General features: G+C 33.1%; 1 protein-coding gene across 1 annotated transcript in view; it reads right to left on the reverse strand.

The window, feature by feature from the left end:
- Nucleotides 1-8,546: 8,546 nt before the first annotated feature.
- The window catches only part of LOC102809463 (uncharacterized), an 85,324-nt gene continuing 73,337 nt past the window's right edge, over nucleotides 8,547-20,533 (reverse strand). Inside the window, exons 7-18 of the mRNA XM_085490884.1 lie at nucleotides 20,027-20,134; nucleotides 17,953-18,048; nucleotides 15,955-16,092; nucleotides 13,970-14,083; nucleotides 13,185-13,295; nucleotides 11,675-11,794; nucleotides 11,017-11,112; nucleotides 10,128-10,226; nucleotides 9,723-9,836; nucleotides 9,277-9,387; nucleotides 9,064-9,174; nucleotides 8,547-8,746 (exon numbers count right to left, since the gene is read on the reverse strand). Of these exons, the coding sequence (XP_085347010.1) occupies nucleotides 8,628-8,746; nucleotides 9,064-9,174; nucleotides 9,277-9,387; nucleotides 9,723-9,836; nucleotides 10,128-10,226; nucleotides 11,017-11,112; nucleotides 11,675-11,794; nucleotides 13,185-13,295; nucleotides 13,970-14,083; nucleotides 15,955-16,092; nucleotides 17,953-18,048; nucleotides 20,027-20,134 (1,337 nt within the window). The 3' untranslated portion in view covers nucleotides 8,547-8,627. The remainder of the gene's footprint in view (nucleotides 8,747-9,063; nucleotides 9,175-9,276; nucleotides 9,388-9,722; nucleotides 9,837-10,127; nucleotides 10,227-11,016; nucleotides 11,113-11,674; nucleotides 11,795-13,184; nucleotides 13,296-13,969; nucleotides 14,084-15,954; nucleotides 16,093-17,952; nucleotides 18,049-20,026; nucleotides 20,135-20,533) is intronic.

The raw sequence follows: 20,533 nt of genomic DNA on the forward strand, positions 1-20,533 counted from the left end.
CGATCGCCCATTAACAAATAAATATAAAAAGTCATTTCCGTGTCATTGCTATAAATATGAATTAATGTTTGGCATATAGATACTGAGTATCTGTTTCTATGGCAAAATACAGGGACTCGGTGGTGGTGATGGTGATGAATAAGACATACAATATTGTCTTGTATTTTGAATGATATGCTTGTCAAAACACGAATTGCAACCCGTCAACTACATATACTGTCATTACGTGTTCATAGGTTATTTCCACACGTAATGTGTAATTAATACAATGTATTCAAAATATACAGTATGCATTCAAGTGATTATAATTTAAGATGTTGACATTATTCTGATTTGTTTAAACTACCATTAGTGTGTTTATTTGAGATTGATAATTGCAGCGAATGACATTAACTGCGTAAGTTATGGGCTACATACTGCCAGAACTTTGCAACAACGCGATCAGATACATAACTGTGCGACGGTGCTGTTAAATATTAATTGAGAGTGGTTTAGTAATTGCTTGGAATTATTCCCAATGACCAAATTAACAAGTAATTGCACACAAGCCTTGTTTTATAAAAATCAACATACCTTGTTACACACAGCCCGATCTTTGGAACATATGGATGTGGTTACAGTTAGGTTTTAAAAGGTAATATCAATAATAAAATGTCCGTCCAGTGAAGTCCATTGTATAACTATACGAACACTGTGCAAAAAAGGCGTTACAAATGAGCTTTGAATCACAACCTTTCGATTGCTATTGAAATAACATTTGTTCATATTTACAAGACATCGCAAGCTACCCAGTAAATTATTCGAATAACGAATAATTGTATCGACTGAATTAGGTTTGAAGCCTGGCAACTTTTCATTCATGAACACTGGTCAGTCATAAGGAATCACATGGCGACATAACGTAGAATGTTATTCCAACCAGAAATCTTGTGATACTGACTGTGGTATGACGTGTCTAGAACCACAACAAGCAACAGTATATTGACAGTATGAGTCGATATAGCTTGAGGGAAGTTAGTTGTATGTTGCGTAATAATTATCGAGCGATAAAGGCGCCCGATCGCCAGTCCTGTTGATCCTGTTTCATCAAAACCTTGTCAAGAATTGCTTTGGAATTCCAATAAAGCAATTAAGTCGTACGCATATTTTTTATTTAACCCTTAATTGGTCACGTAATTATAAAATTACATGCGACTGGTAGAATAATGATTAACATAGTAGTTACCATGTATTGTATTCGGTATTATATCTTGCTCAAAATGATAAAATATTTTTAGAGAAATGACCCATCCCAAATAATCAGCTTTTTGAGAAATAAACCACTGCACAATTGTTTGGCCTGTTGTTGAGGGCACCGATCATCTGTCAACAGTTGCATTTCAAACTTTTGTTTTGAAAACTTCCAGCTCGATTGCTTTTATACCTTGGTACCTTGGGTGGACCACTCGAGTTTGATTCATTTCATAGCGATATCTTCAATTCTCTAGTTTTTGGCAAATAGTTTTTACCATTCCTGGTAAAAAAAATCAGCCGATTTTTTGATGTATTATATCTAAGTACTGTGGGTGGACCTCAGATTTGTTTATTTCGTGCAGATATCATCTCATGGATGTTCATTGCTCGACTTGACATTTTCATTGTTTACCAAGTTATAAATTTCTTTAATTTGACAACCATAAATTTTGGAATAAGTGTGAAAGTTAATAATTAGCATCAAATCGTTTATGATTGTTATACTGTGTAATCGCACCAACGTGTAAATACAGTTATGTAGATAAGTATGTTTCAAGAGGGAAAATAATCTTACAAAGTCTTCCTAAAAGTTGACTCATTTACACATACTATTTGCATATACAATAATAATGAAGACCATTTCTATAAGGGCACCATTAAATTAAAAGCTATAACTCTAATGGATATATAAATGTTTTGGGCCAGATTTTGACTCATTTTACCAAGTTAACAGTTACCTCCAATATACATATTTACCTCTTCAAATGTATTTGGAAATGTGCAAGACTTTCAGCTTTCACCCTTTATTTATGAGCAGAAACTTTGACGGTCTTGTTATATTCGATAGATTTCTAAACTGTATTATTAAGTATTGTTTAACCTACATAGTGATCTGTGTATGTTAATATCACATTGCATGTGTTTTAATGTCTTTTGAATGTTTTCATTTTGTTTTTGTAGATCCTGTAATTGGACATTATACTAATGTTGATAATACCCGAATAAATAAAAATAAATAAATAAAATAATTCCCGGATCGTTGGCTCCTTATAAATTGTTGATTGTTGGTGCTGAGATTTAAAACCACTATATGTTATCAGTTTTACAGGTAGGGTATGTTATGTCAAAAAGTCACGTAAATGAAACAACACTGGGGACTATAGGCTTGTTGAGCATATATGTTTTGATTATATGTTTTTCTGATCATTATTATTTTTAGTGTTACAAACCTCAAAACAAGCTTAGGACTATATTGACTCCTAAGCTAACCCAAAGTTTAGTCCAAATTTCCTTTCAAGAATTACATAATCATAAATTATTACACTGGTATTGTATCCAATTAAAATTACGTTCCTATGATTCTTGAATTTACCCTAATCCAACCAGGAAGCGACAAAGACCGTTCAGTGTAAATCAGTTTTCAACATAGGATTTGAATCATATAGCGACAATACGTCTTGCACTTGAAGGCGGACAGGATTTCTGCTGCCTTATCGTTTGCCAATTTTAAGCATATGTAAATACATCTACAAATATCGCGTATATACTAGTATAACGCACATAGGTGGACGTCAACAATTCAGCAAAAGCTGAACAACTACATTTTAAGTCAAAACGTTAGCATATAAATCCATTTTTTGTGTAGCGTAAGGAATGTCCACAGCATTGCAGAAGATAAATGTGCAAATTTAATTTCTGAGTTTTTTCATAACTATTTCAAGGATTGAACGCGTGTGGGCGTACTGAGAGTGGGGTTGTTTTTGAATGATCGAGGCATAACATCTTGAATAATCTTAGTTCAAAGAAAGTTCCAGAATTCGTAAATTCCCCCAGGAACGTGCATAACTTGCAGTAATGGAACAAAGGATAAAGCTTATCGAACTTGTAGAACATGCTGACAAACTAAATATTCCTTTCTTAAAGCCTGTCGAACGTGGAATATCGAGAAACACCCGTCGTACTTTGCAAAACAGTTATACTTATAGTTGACATTTACTTTTGCATTCTTTTCAAAAAATAACAGTGTTATAAATAACACTAATAATAATTATGTGTGCATGTCAAGTATGTATTTGTTACAAACTATATGTACAGACTGTTTTCTGTGAAGTTTTACTGTTATAAAAATATCGCTGATATCTTCAGGTTTGCGTTTGCGGATACCATCACTGCAAATATAAACATGGCAATTTTGCTGAGAATAAGTATGGTAGACTAAACGAACAGTGATGAAGAAATATTATTTTCCTCACGATGAACAGTTGTTTTGTCCGAAAAATATTTCGCCAGTTTGTTTATTGTACTTGAAGAACACCAGGATTATTGCAATACCAGTTAACCATTTCATATGCCTGTTGGTTCGAATAGAAATATTTCGCTTCCTGTGCGATGCTAATCGGGTGCATAGAATGTTGCATTAATTGAACCCCTATTCAAGTGCCAAACACCCATGCCATCCGGTTACTTTGTTACGCCTTTTATGGGCGTTCTGACAAAACCGGGCAACTCAAAATTCAAGCATCCGGAAACTACTCAACATGTGATGTGATGTAACACATGTATATTTCGCTGTCATGTTAACAGGCTACAAACTCCAACATCTGTAGAGATATTGCGATGGCCGAGAAATTAGGTTTCAAATTTGGTGTAAAATTGGTTAGAGGCGCATACAATCACACAAAAAGATTACGATCCAAACAAATGAGTTATGACCCAACTATTAACCCAACAGGATAGTCAAACAATCATCAACTAACTGATTTTTGTTGCATGGTATACTAATTAAATTAGTACCACTCCATGTTAACCACACATAATCGTCAATCTTAAATGATCTACATTACAATGGCGCCTTTGTGTCTTTACCCCCCCCCCCCCGGTGTTAACCCGTTCACCACCACGAGCTGCAAAAACAATGAAATAACTCAATGTTCATCACATATTTGAGTCCTATATGAGTAGTAAAATCCACACATAATGCATATTAATTCACTTTATCATTCATTTATATTCGCTTGCACCATCTGTTGCTCCCGTTTGTGAGGGTGTATATGGCGATCTACAAAAACGTACAAAATATTCACATTGGTCAAATTGATCGGTTGTGATAGACTCTTGTTCCACTGATATCTCAGAAACCTCTGGCTAAATTGATATAAAAAAACCTTGTAATAATGCTATTATATCATGACGTGGTTGGATGTTATTACAAACACGTAATTATAATTTTTTTATGTAGTTGAAACAATAAAACGACAATAGTATATAATGAATAGTTATAAGTTACATAGGTTGCAATGTGACACACAGGAGCAAATTCATTTAATGACTGATTAGATTGTTTTGGCATGTAAATTATTATGTAAATTTGTTTAGCTTCTTTCAAAAAATAATTTCCATATACCATGTTCAAGTCAGTGTAGTGCATTTGTTATACGCTGTTTATTATAGAAACTATGATTTTATATACTGTTGTTTTCAGATTTAATCTCTGAAAACGAAAGTAAACAGGTAAAAACACGTCCACATAGGTCTTTTGAAATCTATTGTGATTGTTTAAAGAATACTGATCTTCTAATGAAACAAGAAAAAAGCGAACATCATGTAATATTACATTTTCACGCGAGAATTCGTCTTGCAATTAGATGAGTGTACAGGTCATGTAGTGTAGTGAATTCAGGAACAAGTGTATGTTTTATTTAATTTATTTATGTCGGTGTGCAAACTGGGACAGACGAGCCAACACGTTAATACGGGGCGCCTGAGACACGCACATCTACGTACAAGCTAGGGCCAGGTCATTGTAGAGAAAATAATTTTATTAATTCTGGCGGAAACTGTGCAGGGTTGTGCACCCAGTGATGTTGGGAGCCAGCGTTTTGCAGGAGGAAAACCTTACAGACTCAGTAAGCTGTGCTCCAGGGGCTCGTATGTATGAAGTAACATTGACCATTTGCAACCTATTGGACCTACGCACTGCCAAATTTGAACTTATTGGAACTAGCGACATCTGATGAACGTTGCATCTATAGTATCTACCGGAACTGACGATATCTGATGGACTTGAGCCTTTAAAATCATGCTACGTTTGACTGTCGTCAAATCCCCATCCCGTGCTTAGCCACTATCACTCTCGAAGTCAAGATATTTGGGACACATCTTTAGGTTATTTGAACTCTATCAAATAATCAACAGTGCTATATACCTTGTTTATTTTATGACCCGTGTATCATCAATATAATTATTATACTTATCCTTGCTTGACACTGGTTACTGCATAATATATTTCCGATGGTGACAAGGTTAATGAATATATATACTACTAACGTCTTGTACATGAATTGTATTTGTGGGAACGATAGCTATTCAAACATTGCAAAATTGTTTCCGACCTGTGCCAGTGACACACATGAATCTATTTTTAGTCGCTATTTAATGAAATGTTTAGAGTAGGTGTGCCACCACAGCGAAAATGTGGTATTCCAATATTATATCAGCTTTTAGTGTCACTAGCCAGCCACTAACACTATGTGATATTATGTTATATATACCACTTTAATTCTACCATGCATCTGGGAGAAGTCCCGTCAAAGGATCTTCAGCTCATACTAGCACTCATAAGATCACAGGTTTGTAATCAATGAAGGAAAGTTCACCTTGACGTGCAGACTTGCTATAACAATTTTCTACTGACGTATGTATTGTTCTTGTATGAGACATTTTGTGTAAGATGTTCACCTTATTCTTGTCAAGATGTGTTATTTGGTCTTGATATAACTTTTATTTACGTGTATGCTGACATATCTTTTGTATTTCTCCCGTGTGATGAGTTTTTAGGTAAGCATTGTGATAATCAACTTTAGGTAAAATAGTCTTAGTGTCTGGATAGTGGATTGTCGAGGATTGTGGCATGTTGGGGGAACTGTTATAATGTAAATGTGAATAGGGTGGGAATACTGTAAATATCAAAATAAAATGTAACAATAATTTCAACAAAGAGAAATCCAGATATTTGTTTGCGATGATAATTTATTTCGGGTTATCACAGGGATATATAACACCCACTTGCCACAATTTAAGTATGCAAACACGATGAGAACAATGACTGAGAGAGGTCAACGTTCAAGCATTTGTGTATTGTGTTCATGCATTGTGTAATATATGTACTTTTATAGCATATTGCACATTTGGGGCAGAATTATTGACAATTACCCCTAAATACTTAACTATAAAAAGTAGGGCAGTGAGTTTTAAATCAGATAAAACCATTGTACTCTTCGGACGTTTCTGGCATATGAAGTCTGCAGCCTCAACATTTTATCTCAAATGGAAATTTATATCCCAGAATAGTTCTACTTACCTATATGCTTTATTCTATATATGAACAAATTATCTTCACAAATCTTTTCTTTCGTTTTTCGTCAATGTGAGTATGGGCAGCATGGACCCTCCCGGAATGTAACTTTTAGAAGTAAGGAACAATACCGACAATGTGTCTTAGTTGTGTGTCTTAGTTAATGTGTATTTACAATATGTGTGCAAATAAATAAGTACACAAATAATAAAGTAACCAATATTCATTTAGTAGTAAATAATTTGTAAATATACCCTCTCTTTCGACCATAAATGACAATCAATTCTTACAATAGCATAAACTATTTAATTGTAGAATTGTGCATCAGATTGCGACACCAATATTTTATCATAACAACTTGGAGTTCTCCCGTTTGTTTTTCCTGCATAACTTCCTATTTGAATGATCATGAATGCCATTTGCCATTCACGTTTACCAGGACTTCAATGACCTGTATATCAATATATCAACATATTTTTCCCACTTATGTAATTACTACTAGCAGGTTATTATATGAATAAGATTCTCATGGTTATGCGTATATTTGATTACTTGATTCTTGCTTGCAACTATATTTCAAATTATTTCTGTTTTTATGTATATTTTTTTCATATTTTCCCTTCTTAGTTACCAGACTACCATTAAAGATTGCCACCGATAGTAGAACATAGAATATAGTACAAGTTGTAAAATGCACTTTGAATACATAATCAAGTTAATAATCAGAAACATTTTGTTCCATTCTGCGGAGACATTCTTTTACATTTAAATGTGGATATGTGGCAAGGTCATACTATCTATTTTGTCTAATATGACTCTCTATGTACTCTATGTACGTATTCTTCACTCATTGTCATCTAAAAATTGAATCACAAAAAGTCATTGCCAGTGTCACAATGCCAATCCATAAACACAGATTTATTCATTGCTCAATCACCTTCAAATTGTCAAAGCTGGCATTGCTCAATCACCTTCAAATTGACAAAGCTGACCAGGCAACACCTTCAGTAATTTTCTATTATTCGCCTTGACATATTTAAGGTGAGCAGTCGGCTGGGTATTTTTTTCTAATATTGCCAATACAAGTGCAGTTCAGTTGTCTCACTTGCTTGGGAGAAGTGCCACATTTAAATGTTAATTAAAATGATAATGAAGTTAATTAATTACAACAAATTGATTATTTAACATCTCCCAATGGCATATATTATCGAAAAACTTTATGTGACAACTATTCAAGATATAGATATAGATTCGTTGTAACTCGCTGGTCTAACGTATCTTTTATTTTGCGCATTCTATATGAAGAGAGTTTTGGTTTTACATCGTTTAGGCGAAAAAAATAGTAAATGGTCTGTTATAACTACTTTATTATGAGTATCTGTACAAATTGTACTTGCTGAATGATTATGCAAACTATTCTCTTAGTTTGTGTTTTTTAGTTTGTCAGGATAATTTAAAATGAAATAAATCCCAGAGTCTAAAATTTACCATTTTTTGTCTTATTACTTGAGGACAAAACATCGGGAATATAATTTTTAAGAATCACACTACCTCTATATTGAGGAAATTTCAAATTTAAAGGGCACGAACTCAGATAACTACTAGGATTCAATTTTTAAAAAACCTCCGCAATAACTGAAAAACTAAAACACAGAAAGTCACATTTTAAACGTAAGCTATTATACAATTATGTTGTGATAATTTTAGAACACTCCCGTCTGCTTAAAATAGAGTTCTAAATGTGTAACAATGTGTACCCGACACAGTATACAAAGCTAAAACATAATTTTAGTTCACAAACCTATATTTTAATTATGTATTCATGAATTACCATATATTTTAAGCGACATGCATGTGTCTGTTGCATTTGTTACAACAATGTAAGACATATCGTGACAAGTGTTATTTACAATCTCATGTGCCTATACTATGTAAATAAGAGACACAACCTCTGTTTTTGTATCGGTACTATTTTTTATTTATACTATTCATTACGTATATATTATTATTCAACAATATTAGTGATTTGGTAAATAAAACGTTAATTCTCGTCACATGATTGTTCATCAGAATTGTCCCCACAGTCTTCATAACCATCGCATTTCCATGACAACGGTTTACATATTCCATTATTACAATGGAACTGGTCTTCTCTGCAGCCTGATAAAAAAAGAGTAAAACTTATTCAAATCTGCAATGTATAATAACCCCACAAGTAATCTGAAGAACGCTCGATACTGCATCGCAATTATTATGATCAGTGATATAAAATGCGAATGACTCGTCGTCATTAGTAGCGAGAATACTGGTCGACCAGAACTAAAGAAGAAATTATGACAAATATGAATTAACGCAATTTACTCTTGAATTTCCACTGACATAATTATTGTGTATTAAAGTCAGGCTTGTCGTAGACGAATCTTTGTATACTTATTATTTGCTGTCTGTTAATAATTGCTTATATTATTCATACTTACCACAGTTGTTTTCGTCTGAACCGTCTCCACAGTCGTCGTAGCCGTCACAGAGATAGTATTTTGGAACACAATATTCTGTATCTAAACACCGCATGGTAAACGCACGACATTCTGCAAGATGAACGAAATGACAAGCATATTACAATAATCAAGTTGAAAGTTATTTTCGATAAGTACTAAATTGGAATCAGCGTATTACTAAAATTCACTCACCACAGCCCTTCTCGTCGCTTTTATCGGAGCAATCAAAACTCATGTCGCAGACAGGAGAGGGATGATCTGGTAGTCGCGTTATTTTTTCACCATTGTCACAAACGTGAGTTACTGCAAAATACAAAAAAAATATTCAGATTATACTCAAATAGCCATTAGTAGTAAATATGTACAACAAGTATTTAAAACGCAAGGTGGCTCAACTAGTATATGTATTGTATGTTAGTAAGTCGATTAAAACCTCCAGTAAATAGGCATGCTTTTATTTTTGAGATAGCAAACTTATTTTTAAGATTTTTAGATGGCATTGATAGTTTAAAAAATCACATGACAGTTCATTTTCAATATGTTTAGTTAACGTGGTGATAATTCGAAATTCGCAAATCGCAGGACATAACAATATTAACATGTTCATATAACAATGATACATTTGAAAAATAACTTACTACAATCCTGCTCGTCAGAATTGTCGCCACAAGAGTCATATCCGTCACACCGATCATGATACCACTTACAAACACCATTATCACATCGAAATCTATCAACGGTTTCATCACATGCTAATTAAAACGAATGAGATATGTTAGGCCATAAAAAAGTATTTGCAATTTATTATGCCTTCTATTCTTTATATTGTAAAATGAAACTACCAAACAATATATGTATATAACATTCCTATGGGATTTCTACGGTTCCAAATGTCGCAAAACACCATTTATTCAAGAACAAAAATAAACAAAACAACATATGCTAATATTGATAATCAAAATGGCACACAATTTTAGTTTCTTAGCAACGAGCTAGACAGTGCTGTGATATAGCTCATAAACATAGAATGGCCGGAAACTTACGACAATATTGTTCATCACTTTGGTCATCACAATCTGCATATCCATCACAAGAAAAGTTTCCTTGAGCTACAACCTGTCCATCATCACATACATAGTACACTGCAGCAAAGAATATAATATTTATGCTTGCTATGTACTTTGAATTATTCACTTAGAATTGTGTTATATAATGATAATTCCAGTAAAAAAAATAACTCTAATATGAGGTCGTTTTGCCAATGTTTAAACAACAATGAATCCTTATAGCAACTTACTGGATGAGAAAAATAGTCAATGCCAATTCGACGGTGGTCGTCGCACCGCGTAATGTTCTATTTGGGACTCATAGCGACGTGTATAACATGTGTAACACTAATTGTTTATTCGAAAACGCCCTGTGCGACGACCTCCGCCCATTTAATCTTAACATATTTATCTCAAAAGTCTGGTTCGTGTTTATATATTGGGCAACAATGAGAACATTCATAAAATGTGCCAAACTGTAGTTAGACAGTAATGAGCAACGCGATCATAATAAGTTGTCTCCACATTTTGTTTATGATTAGAAAAAATAACATTATGCCACACTTCTCACATTTTGCAACAAATTGGTGCTATGAAAAGTTCCAAAAATTAAATAATCCTACTATGAATATTTCATTTTTTACATTTACATTTTCAAAATATGAACTAAAGTCTGCCATAAAGAACAACAATAATAATATAGTTTCGTCTGTGTCGCAATTCATACATAGTTTCGACTTTATGCTTAATGTGAAGTCACAATACAAACTATGTTGTGACTCAATTGTACCTTAAAACTGACGATGAACCGACAGACGACTAATACCATACACCAAGTATTTTACTGAAATTCATAATGTGCGTGAAAATAGTAATAGTATCTTACCACAATTCTTCTCATCCGAATGGTCTTCACAATTAATCCAATTATTACATTCTGCATCGAAAGCAACCAAACTTCCGTCGTCACACTGAAAATCAGCTGAATAGACATTTGGAGACTAGGTAATACTTGTACGTAAGATCGAATCCTTGCAATGTAGAATTTCAAACGTATACGGCAATAACATTGTGGATTATTTTGAGTTACTTTGTGTTGTAAATGGGAAAACAGGGTTACTCTTTATATGTGACGAGACCACATGTTTACCTAGTGCATGAGATGAAACCACTATGTATATACTGATTCAAACAGGTTTTCAATGATTGGCATTGTCTTCGAATCAAAGGACACGCTTCTTAGAAACATCGAAAGTTGTGGTCTACATAACGTAGTCTCTTTTATCATCCCCATGAAAACTATATAAATTTTCTATGACAATGAACATGTACCGAAGAAATATTTCGTTGAGGAATTGCAAAACAGTATTGTTGACATACAATCACAAAACTGTTTATCAACAATCAAAGATGTCATGAAATAAATGTAGCTGCTACATAATTATAATTAGTAATAAGCAGTCATTGGATACGTCAAAAAAATAACAAGAGTAAATTGTGTAACATTCAAAGCACAATATTGTGTTAATATCAAACAAACTCACCACATAATTCTGTACTTTCATCAGATCCATCACTACAGTCTTCAGCGCCATTACATCGCAGCCAATGGCCGACACAACTGCCATCTCCACACGTGAACTCGTAGTAATCGCATATTATTTCTATCAATATGATTATGTATAATATCTGAATGTTATTGTTCCGCCAAAAGCAATATAAACAGGCATGATTTAATGAATTGTAGGACTTATCGTCACTTGTGTTGTTGACAGAACGTGTTACCGACGTAGTACACAATAAAAATATCGTCATATCTCAGCAAGCGTTATGTTAGGTGTTTTATATTGACATCCTGTTTACTGAATAACATATCAGTGGTGTGGAGTGATGAAGGGGTCAGAGGTTAATTTTGTTTTCGAGTGAAGTGTAGTGTGACACAAGAAGTATGTTTAATCAGTAGTATGACTGTTATCAAATTTATAATGCCCTGAAAGAGTTTAAGGCTCGATATGGTTCAATTCTACTCACTAATTGTACTGACTAAATTGATATATTCAATTTGTGAATAAACATTATTGAACAAAAGTACATTTACGACCACACCACCAATTTATGTCACCTACCAAAATTTACCACCACCACATAACATTAACAAACACTAGCATCACCAAGTACCCCTTATATCAACGAAGCAGGACAGAGGATATTAAAGACAATATCTGTACTTCTACAGTTACAGTAGAAGTCACTCAGAATTTCAAAAATAGTTTCGTTCATTATGTAGGTGAGAAATTGTTCAAAATATATAACGGAACAATTTATAGTGAAATTACGAAAATCATTGGTCCATCTCTAGGGGAGTTGTTTAAACCGACACAATAACAATAAGTGTGTGATTCACCGAAAGGTATGTGACAAGGTGATGTCTATGTTGCTGGAAGAATTCAATTTATTATTCCAAAACAAATATAACATAGTAGTAAATGAATTGTTCTAAATCACATTAGTAAACATACAACTACAAATTTAAGTTGTGTCACGATAACCTCATTCAGCTTGGTCACAAGCCAGTCAGCTTTATTCAGCATTATTCCGAGAAAATTGGCATACTGATATATTCCAAATACACGGGCTAGTGACCATTTCGTTTATACACGAGTCATTGTATCACAATGCACCCAAATGTATATCAGATTACTTCAGATATGTAAATCAATTATGCAAATTATCTATATGACACACGGCAGCGCAACACGGTTTAATGTATGATAATTAACTCCAGTGTGTTTCAGACTATATCAAGTATGTAAATTATCCATATAATGTAAGACATATTAACTGATCTTACTATGCATATATTGAGGATGAGCGATTTAAAAGTATCTGAAAAGGTATTCATGAGTGATTGCTAGTCTTAACATAAACTTTTGAAAATATCATATGTTAAATTTTGTAGAACTGTGGAGTGTTAACAGTGTGGAATGATATATCACGTGATGGTTCTGCGTGTGAAGGTGTGAATCCCAATCACAATTTGTCAATCAATCTTACCACAGTGTTCTTCATCGCTGTTATCGCCACAGTCATCATAGTGGTTACACACTGAATGACTTTCGTCAATACATCTTCCGTTTGTACATTGAAATTGATCATCTGTGCATTCTATAATAGCATGAAAGCTTTATATGCTTTTAATATGTATAAAGTGCGTCACACGATTTGTTCTACTGTAAGTTCATATATCAAAAAGAGATAAGTTGTCTTGAAATACTCTGAGAGGTAATTATAGCTATACGTCAATACATAACACACTTGCACAAACAAATATCATAACCTGTCCATAATTGATAATTAATTACGTAATTTTTAAAGGTTATCGAAAAATTATATTTTACTTCATTGCGTGTCATTGTCAAAGTTTTCTCTTGCTGTGTAATTTATGATGTGCAAAATTAATTGAAGTATTTCAATTAACCTGTGTTTCGACTAGATACATCTGTTGAAGACCGATTTAGTGGGTTACTGTGTGTATTTTACAGAAAGCCGAAATAAGGGCTATGAATCACTTAACGCATGTTGATTCATTATCATTAGATTATATTTTTCCAGAGCCTTGTATTGAAGTCTAATTTATTCTATATTCTACAGTTTCTCACATATGCTCGAAACTTCATTTCAGTTAAATAAATGTTAAATATGACTATAATTACCAAAATCACCCTGTGATAATATTCGATATTGATAATGTGAGATTACATCTGTACTCACGAGAGTTGTTCAAGTGATGTGTTTACTCAAAACTTTATATTGGTGTTCGTTGTTATTCCAATACTCACCACAATTGAGTTCATCAGTATATTCGTCACAAATAGGCCAGCCATTACATCGATCCCATGGACCAAAACATTGACTACTGTTTTTACACTGTTCCATAGGAGGACGGCAATCAGCTGTAAACATGCATAAATACATTATTATAAATTCCATTTAAAGTTGTTTTTCATTTTAGAATATATTAAATATTACGAATATTAAGTAGAACAGCTGTTTTTTTTTCGTGGGCAAATTTGCATTATACTTTCAAACCTACCCTCAGTGTATTCATGGGGGTATAAGTGTAACGAAATCGCCGGAACATTTTGACCCTTTAGAATTAAATTGGGAGCATGAACAAGAACGGCAAAGATCACTATATGGTACGAGTGTTTTGTTAGTAGTAAAGACAAAGTTAAAGAAAAATTGTTTTCTCGCATTGTAAAAACCAGAGTTTTGAAATAATAAAAGTACCCCATTAGTCATATATTTTTCAGGATATGTCACAAGCCTAAAATTGAAGATATATATTATCTCTGCCACATGAACCTATGTTAAAATCACTATAGTACTTACAAAATTTACACTATCCACTAAAACTCAATCCATTGACATTTTTGACGTCGCATTTAACATAGGATAATCGGCTAAAGATTTGACGATATACTGATGATGAACTGATTACAGATAATTGCGTAGAGAGATTAGTTATGAAATTCGGGTATTCGAAATCGACAATCAATTGTGATACACCGGATAAAAGCTAATGACGAGAAGAAATAATAACGAAAATCATACCGGTACTGTTATAATGTTTAGAGAACCTGGACTTCACGACTAGTATTATAATTTTGACGTGACGATGTTGTGTAACTGAAACACTAAGGATAAAAGTCACCCATACCGACTGAATTAGCTATAAAATTATACATGATACGACTCGGATATGTATTTCTAAAACCCCTGAGTGATTAGCGAGTATTGATTACACAGTAATGAATTGATAACGAAAATAGAAACGCGTGGAATCTACTGACAGTTTTAGCATGTTCGCCGAGCCGAGGAAACAAAATAACACGGAATTTGTTTGACGTAATGTTGAACTATATTGAAATTGAAGAGTATATCGTGCAGACAATAAGCATTTGAAGCATTGAAGGTTTGAGGAATAATACACTGTCATTGTCAGAATACTTAGTTCATGCGGTGAGAAAATCGGAAAGTTTTACAACGCAACAGAACATCACACGACTTAATAACACTTTGTAGTTCTAGTGGCATTTAAACTCATGAGTGTTATGAAGGCAGAAAGAAAGTTAACTATAGGGCATATTTTTCAGCTTTGAAATAGTTATTATTTGTCACTTTTTTATGTGTATTGTTTTAACGGTTCTATTCATTTCAGTACTTGAGTATGAAAAATAAGAATAATTCAGCCTTTCGTTAAATACTTCACGTAAATAGCTATGGCATAAAACATCACCAATAATGAAAACTTGTTGAAATTAGGCCACGCCATAACTTACGTCGTCGTGATATTATTTCTGAAGTGAGATCGAAAAATAAGCAATCTTACATTTGAATGTTTTGTGTTCACATGCATTGTGTTATATACTATTACAACTCCATGACATGGGGATGTAACGAGGTTTTTTAGGCTACATTTAATAGGAATAGATATGGAAATAACCACTTATGCAACATTAAACCACAATAAGAATTCATAATAATTCATAAACACATTCAGATTGCTATACACTTTTCACAATTGATTTGTGAATGTTATTTTTAGCGTGCATATTTCGATTTGGAATATTGTGATTTATATTTTATGAATCTGGTAAAATTGGAACTATTTATTGGCTGTATAAATAGAATATATGTCACAATTATATTACTTTACATCACATTATCATTGTATATTATTGTCGTTGTATCGTTTGTAATTTAGATGTAAATAATGCCTTATTATTATTTCAACTTTGCACGAATAAATGGGAAAACTTACGACAATTAACTTCGTCTTCTCCATTGGCACAGTCAGGATATCCATCACAAACTTGGTTGATAGTAATACAATCTCCATCATCGCACTGATACATAAAGTCTCTGAGACATTCAGTAAAATAAGCACCAGAAATGGAGGCTAAAAATGAAATTATGCATTTGAAAAAACGTACATTACTAGCTTCGATGGCATGAGTTTAATGTAACATAATTTTCAGGGTGGTTACGTAGTGCACAATGAATATATCGTTATATCTCAGCAAGCGTTATGTTAGGTGTTTCAGATTGACATCCTGTTTACTGAATAACATATCAGTGGTGTTGAGTGATGAAGGGGTCAGAGGTTAATTCGAGTGAAGTGTAGTGTGACACAAGAAGTATGTTTAATTATTAGTATGACTGTTATCACATTTATAATGCCCTGACAAGTAACCACCCTGAATACTACACATTATCAGAAATTTCCACTTGTCCTAGCTCGACCTATATAGCTCGATATGTCTTTACAGTTTATACAGATATTTTCATATAGAAATCTGATAAATTTGAGTAAAACAAATTCATATTTATACATAAAAGAAAATAACCAGAATATAGTGTAATTTGACGGACACTGAGGCTGCTTATTTTCGGGGCCAACATGATAGAAAACGACCATGTCTCAGTGATATGATACAATAAAGCATAGTGCGAAAAACATACAATGCTACACCATAACATACCAAAACATTCCCGAATATGAATTGAAGCTGATCAATATAGTTCTAACGAGAAATTATTGATTTCTTCAGCAATCTGTTTAATTTATTCTAAAGGTTCCTCACCCCTTTTCGAAACAGGCTAATCTGGATCGAACTAAGACATATGTCTGGAATTGGTTAAGTTCATATCGCTTATTTCTGTTACTGTGATTTACTCTGCTTTACAAAAACCGTTTTTTAAAAGTTTCTTGTTTGTTCGAAGTATTGTTTTTATTGCTTGTAAAAATCAGTTTGTGTTTTTATTTTATTTTTTTATCATAAGCCATACTAATTTGTTGTTATATAATGTGTGGCTGTATTTATTGTATTTTTCTTCACGATAACAATCTAGGTAACGTTGTTCAACAATCTAATGTTGAATTTAAGAGTGCCTTGACAATCGTATGAAAGAAGTACGAACCAATACAATACAAATACAAACGCTCATAGCGCCGTCCTAATATTTACTATAGCTTAACAAAAAATATCTAAACAACAGTAAGTTTAATTTGTATTTATCAGATGAAAACATGATGTTTGAGAGATGAGCAATCATGTCTTCTGATGAATCTAGGATACAAATACAATTATTTACAGTGAATATATGTTTTATTTTAGTGAATCATCAGGCTTGATATGAAAACTGAAATTCTTTCTCTTACATAAGGTTGTTGTTTTTATTTCAACAAATGTCAAAATGTGTTTCAAATAATTAGCATATAATATACATACGTCTGTCACCGGCAGGTTATTATGATTACTTCCATACCTTAAATTGCATCACTTGAATATTTGATATTATTTTCTTAATCATTTATGTTATTCATTAAGAAAAATCGTACCCAGTTGTTCCAACGCCGACCTTTCAAAAAGATTAAAGATCAACCTAAATGTGTAATTACTTGCACATACATTGATTTTAGAAAAGCCGTTTACAGAATTTGTGGTTTAGAAACATAAAACATTCATGAATTCGTAAACTGTCGTTTGCCCAATTAGAACGTTCGCAGTGACGTCTCCGCTTAACAAATACACGCTCCTGAAACATACGACCCAGTATCAAACGGAATATGATTGGCTGTGTGGCAGATCGTGAAACACCATGCGCACAATTATCCAATCGAGTTGTCTCATTTGAATTCGAATGAAACGTTCGGTAACCGTGTTAACAATTTTTTATAACATATGTAAACTTCTTTTCTGAATTAATTGCGTAACAATGCACGTATTGATAATCGTTATTCAAACATTTGACTTACAACAATTCTCTTCATCTGAATTATCACCACAGCCGTCGTAACCATTGCATATTTCCTTCTCTGGTACTAAGATACCATTCTTACATTCTTTTAAATCTGTATATTGAAAATATGACGACAGTGACCCACACAAGAATTACAGTGCAATCAAATAAATATGTAGTTATATTTATATTCTACTCTTATTTTAATTGCCTTATTACGTCATTCTGATTATACAGTAAAACATGGATTATTGTGTTCAGATTTATGCTCTATACATGCATTCATACGGTAGCAGTCAATCCTGCCGTTAACTGTCCGCCAAGAATTAGCTACAGGTAGAGGTAAAACATGGCGACTCTCGGATGTCTTAGTTCGAAATAATGCATGCGAGTATGGCGTATCATTTGTGCATTTATTGATATAAGCACATTGTATGTAAACATAACTCGATTCTTCATTTAATGTGCATAATACAATAGTGGTACAAATTGTTTTTATATAACAATGTAAATTATTACACTTATTTGTATGTGATAAAATATAGCTCATTATTTATTTATATACAATTTTGCATTAAATATATTATATATAATAAAATAGTCATGTTATTGTAATAAATAAAGACACCAAGATAATTCCTTATCTTACAACTACATTTAACATATAATATAATAGCAATAAACCATCGCGGTAGTGGTATATATTTCATGGCATTGCTTATTGCTGTGGTTTATATATTGCATATGTTTTTATATAACAATGTAAATTATTACACTTATTTGTATGTGATAAAATATAGCTCATTATTTATTTATATACAATTTTGCATTAAATATATTATATATAATAAAATAGTCATGTTATTGTAATAAATAAAGACACCAAGATAATTCCTTATCTTACAACTACATTTAACATATAATATAATAGCAATAAACCATCGCGGTAGTGGTATATATTTCATGGCATTGCTTATTGCTGTGGTTTATATATTGCATATGCTTCTGAACAGTCGTTTTTATGTATAAACGAATTCAAGACAGCACAAATTATGTCAACTATAGAATTTACAGGAAGTATATCTCTCTGCTAACATCATAATATATAACTAACGTCACGTTATGAATTATTATTATATTAAATTGATAAATGAAATATCTCCAATGAGTGACTGTGTGATATCGAATGTAACAACCGAATGTAGTAATTTGTATATTTCTAATTATCCCATGTATGCAAATCTGCTGATTTGGGGGAAATCAATATATTCACAGCTCACTCACTATCACAAATAAACATGATAATAATAATGGTTGTTCTTTTCCTCGAAACTCGTATAAAGTGGCTCAACACTTGAATTACATAGCCGACTTAGATCATAGTCCCGCGCGCCAAAGAAGCTTGATTTTGATAGATTTATAACTTTAATTTAATCGCCATTCGTTCACATCGATGATGAATCGTCATGCCAATTCACCTGCATACTATAGCATGATAGAAATAAAATTTGAACAATATTGTTGTGGCTCCTGATTTCCTTCCTGTTTCACTTGTTTCCTTTAAAAAATGTCCATTTCATTTTACAAAATGTCATAACTGTAGTACATGTTTTCCATTATCACTGTAGGAATTTCTGTTGTGGCAATGACGCGCAAGTACATTAGCATAACTAGTTACGTCACAGCGAATATGTTTACGTCAGCGGCGTTTCATTAACTGATTAATATGAATTAAACTTGGATTAATGTTAAATGTATAATCCACATTAAAACAAAAGCGTATAATAACGACCGACTTTCGCTTTTGAAATTCTCGATTTTTGGCACGGAAATCTTGAATCGAAATCTGCGTATACAATCAAATAAGTGTAATTGACATCTAAAATTTGAATGCGATTAATCAAAGTGTGTCTAGCTATAGAAAAGCAGGAACACATGCGCGGATCACAACCAAAAGAATATTTTAAGTATTGAACAGAATATCCTTATACACTAACCATACCCGGTGTGATTGTTGGAATATCTACACACGTTACACCAGTAATCATACAGAGTTAACTATCGTGATATAATATACAATAAATATTTACCACAACCGTCTTCATCAGACCAATCACCACAGTCGTTATATCCATTACATCGGCTCCATTCATCATAACAACTACCATCGGTACACCTATGACACTCAACTTTAGGTTCTGTTGACAACATAAGTACTGTGTGTCATTGAATTAATTTTCAGCGTGTAGAATACGCATCCGGTCGACAGGACGGTCCCGACGACAAATACATTATGATGCTGCAAATTGCTTGTAAAAATCAAAGTCCCTCTATCCCCGGTCTGGGAACGACGAGCATTCTTTTGTCGTTCACACCCGGGCCGAGGGAGTCATGAAGTCGGACAGATTACAATACTGTCAGAATTAAAATCGCAAATTTAGCATCATGCAACGCGATACCTCATTGTATGATTTCGCATTGACCTCAAATTCGGGCAAATACAAAGTAAACTAAATTAGCACTATGAAATCTGGGGATTTTGAACCCTGATTCGCATCAAAAGCAGCTTAGCAACTCATAAACATCCAGTTCCTGTC

This window comes from Saccoglossus kowalevskii, chromosome 16, assembly GCF_978046115.1.
Source record: "Saccoglossus kowalevskii chromosome 16, keSacKowa6.1, whole genome shotgun sequence".
In the NCBI taxonomy this organism is placed as follows: Eukaryota; Metazoa; Hemichordata; class Enteropneusta; family Harrimaniidae; genus Saccoglossus; species Saccoglossus kowalevskii.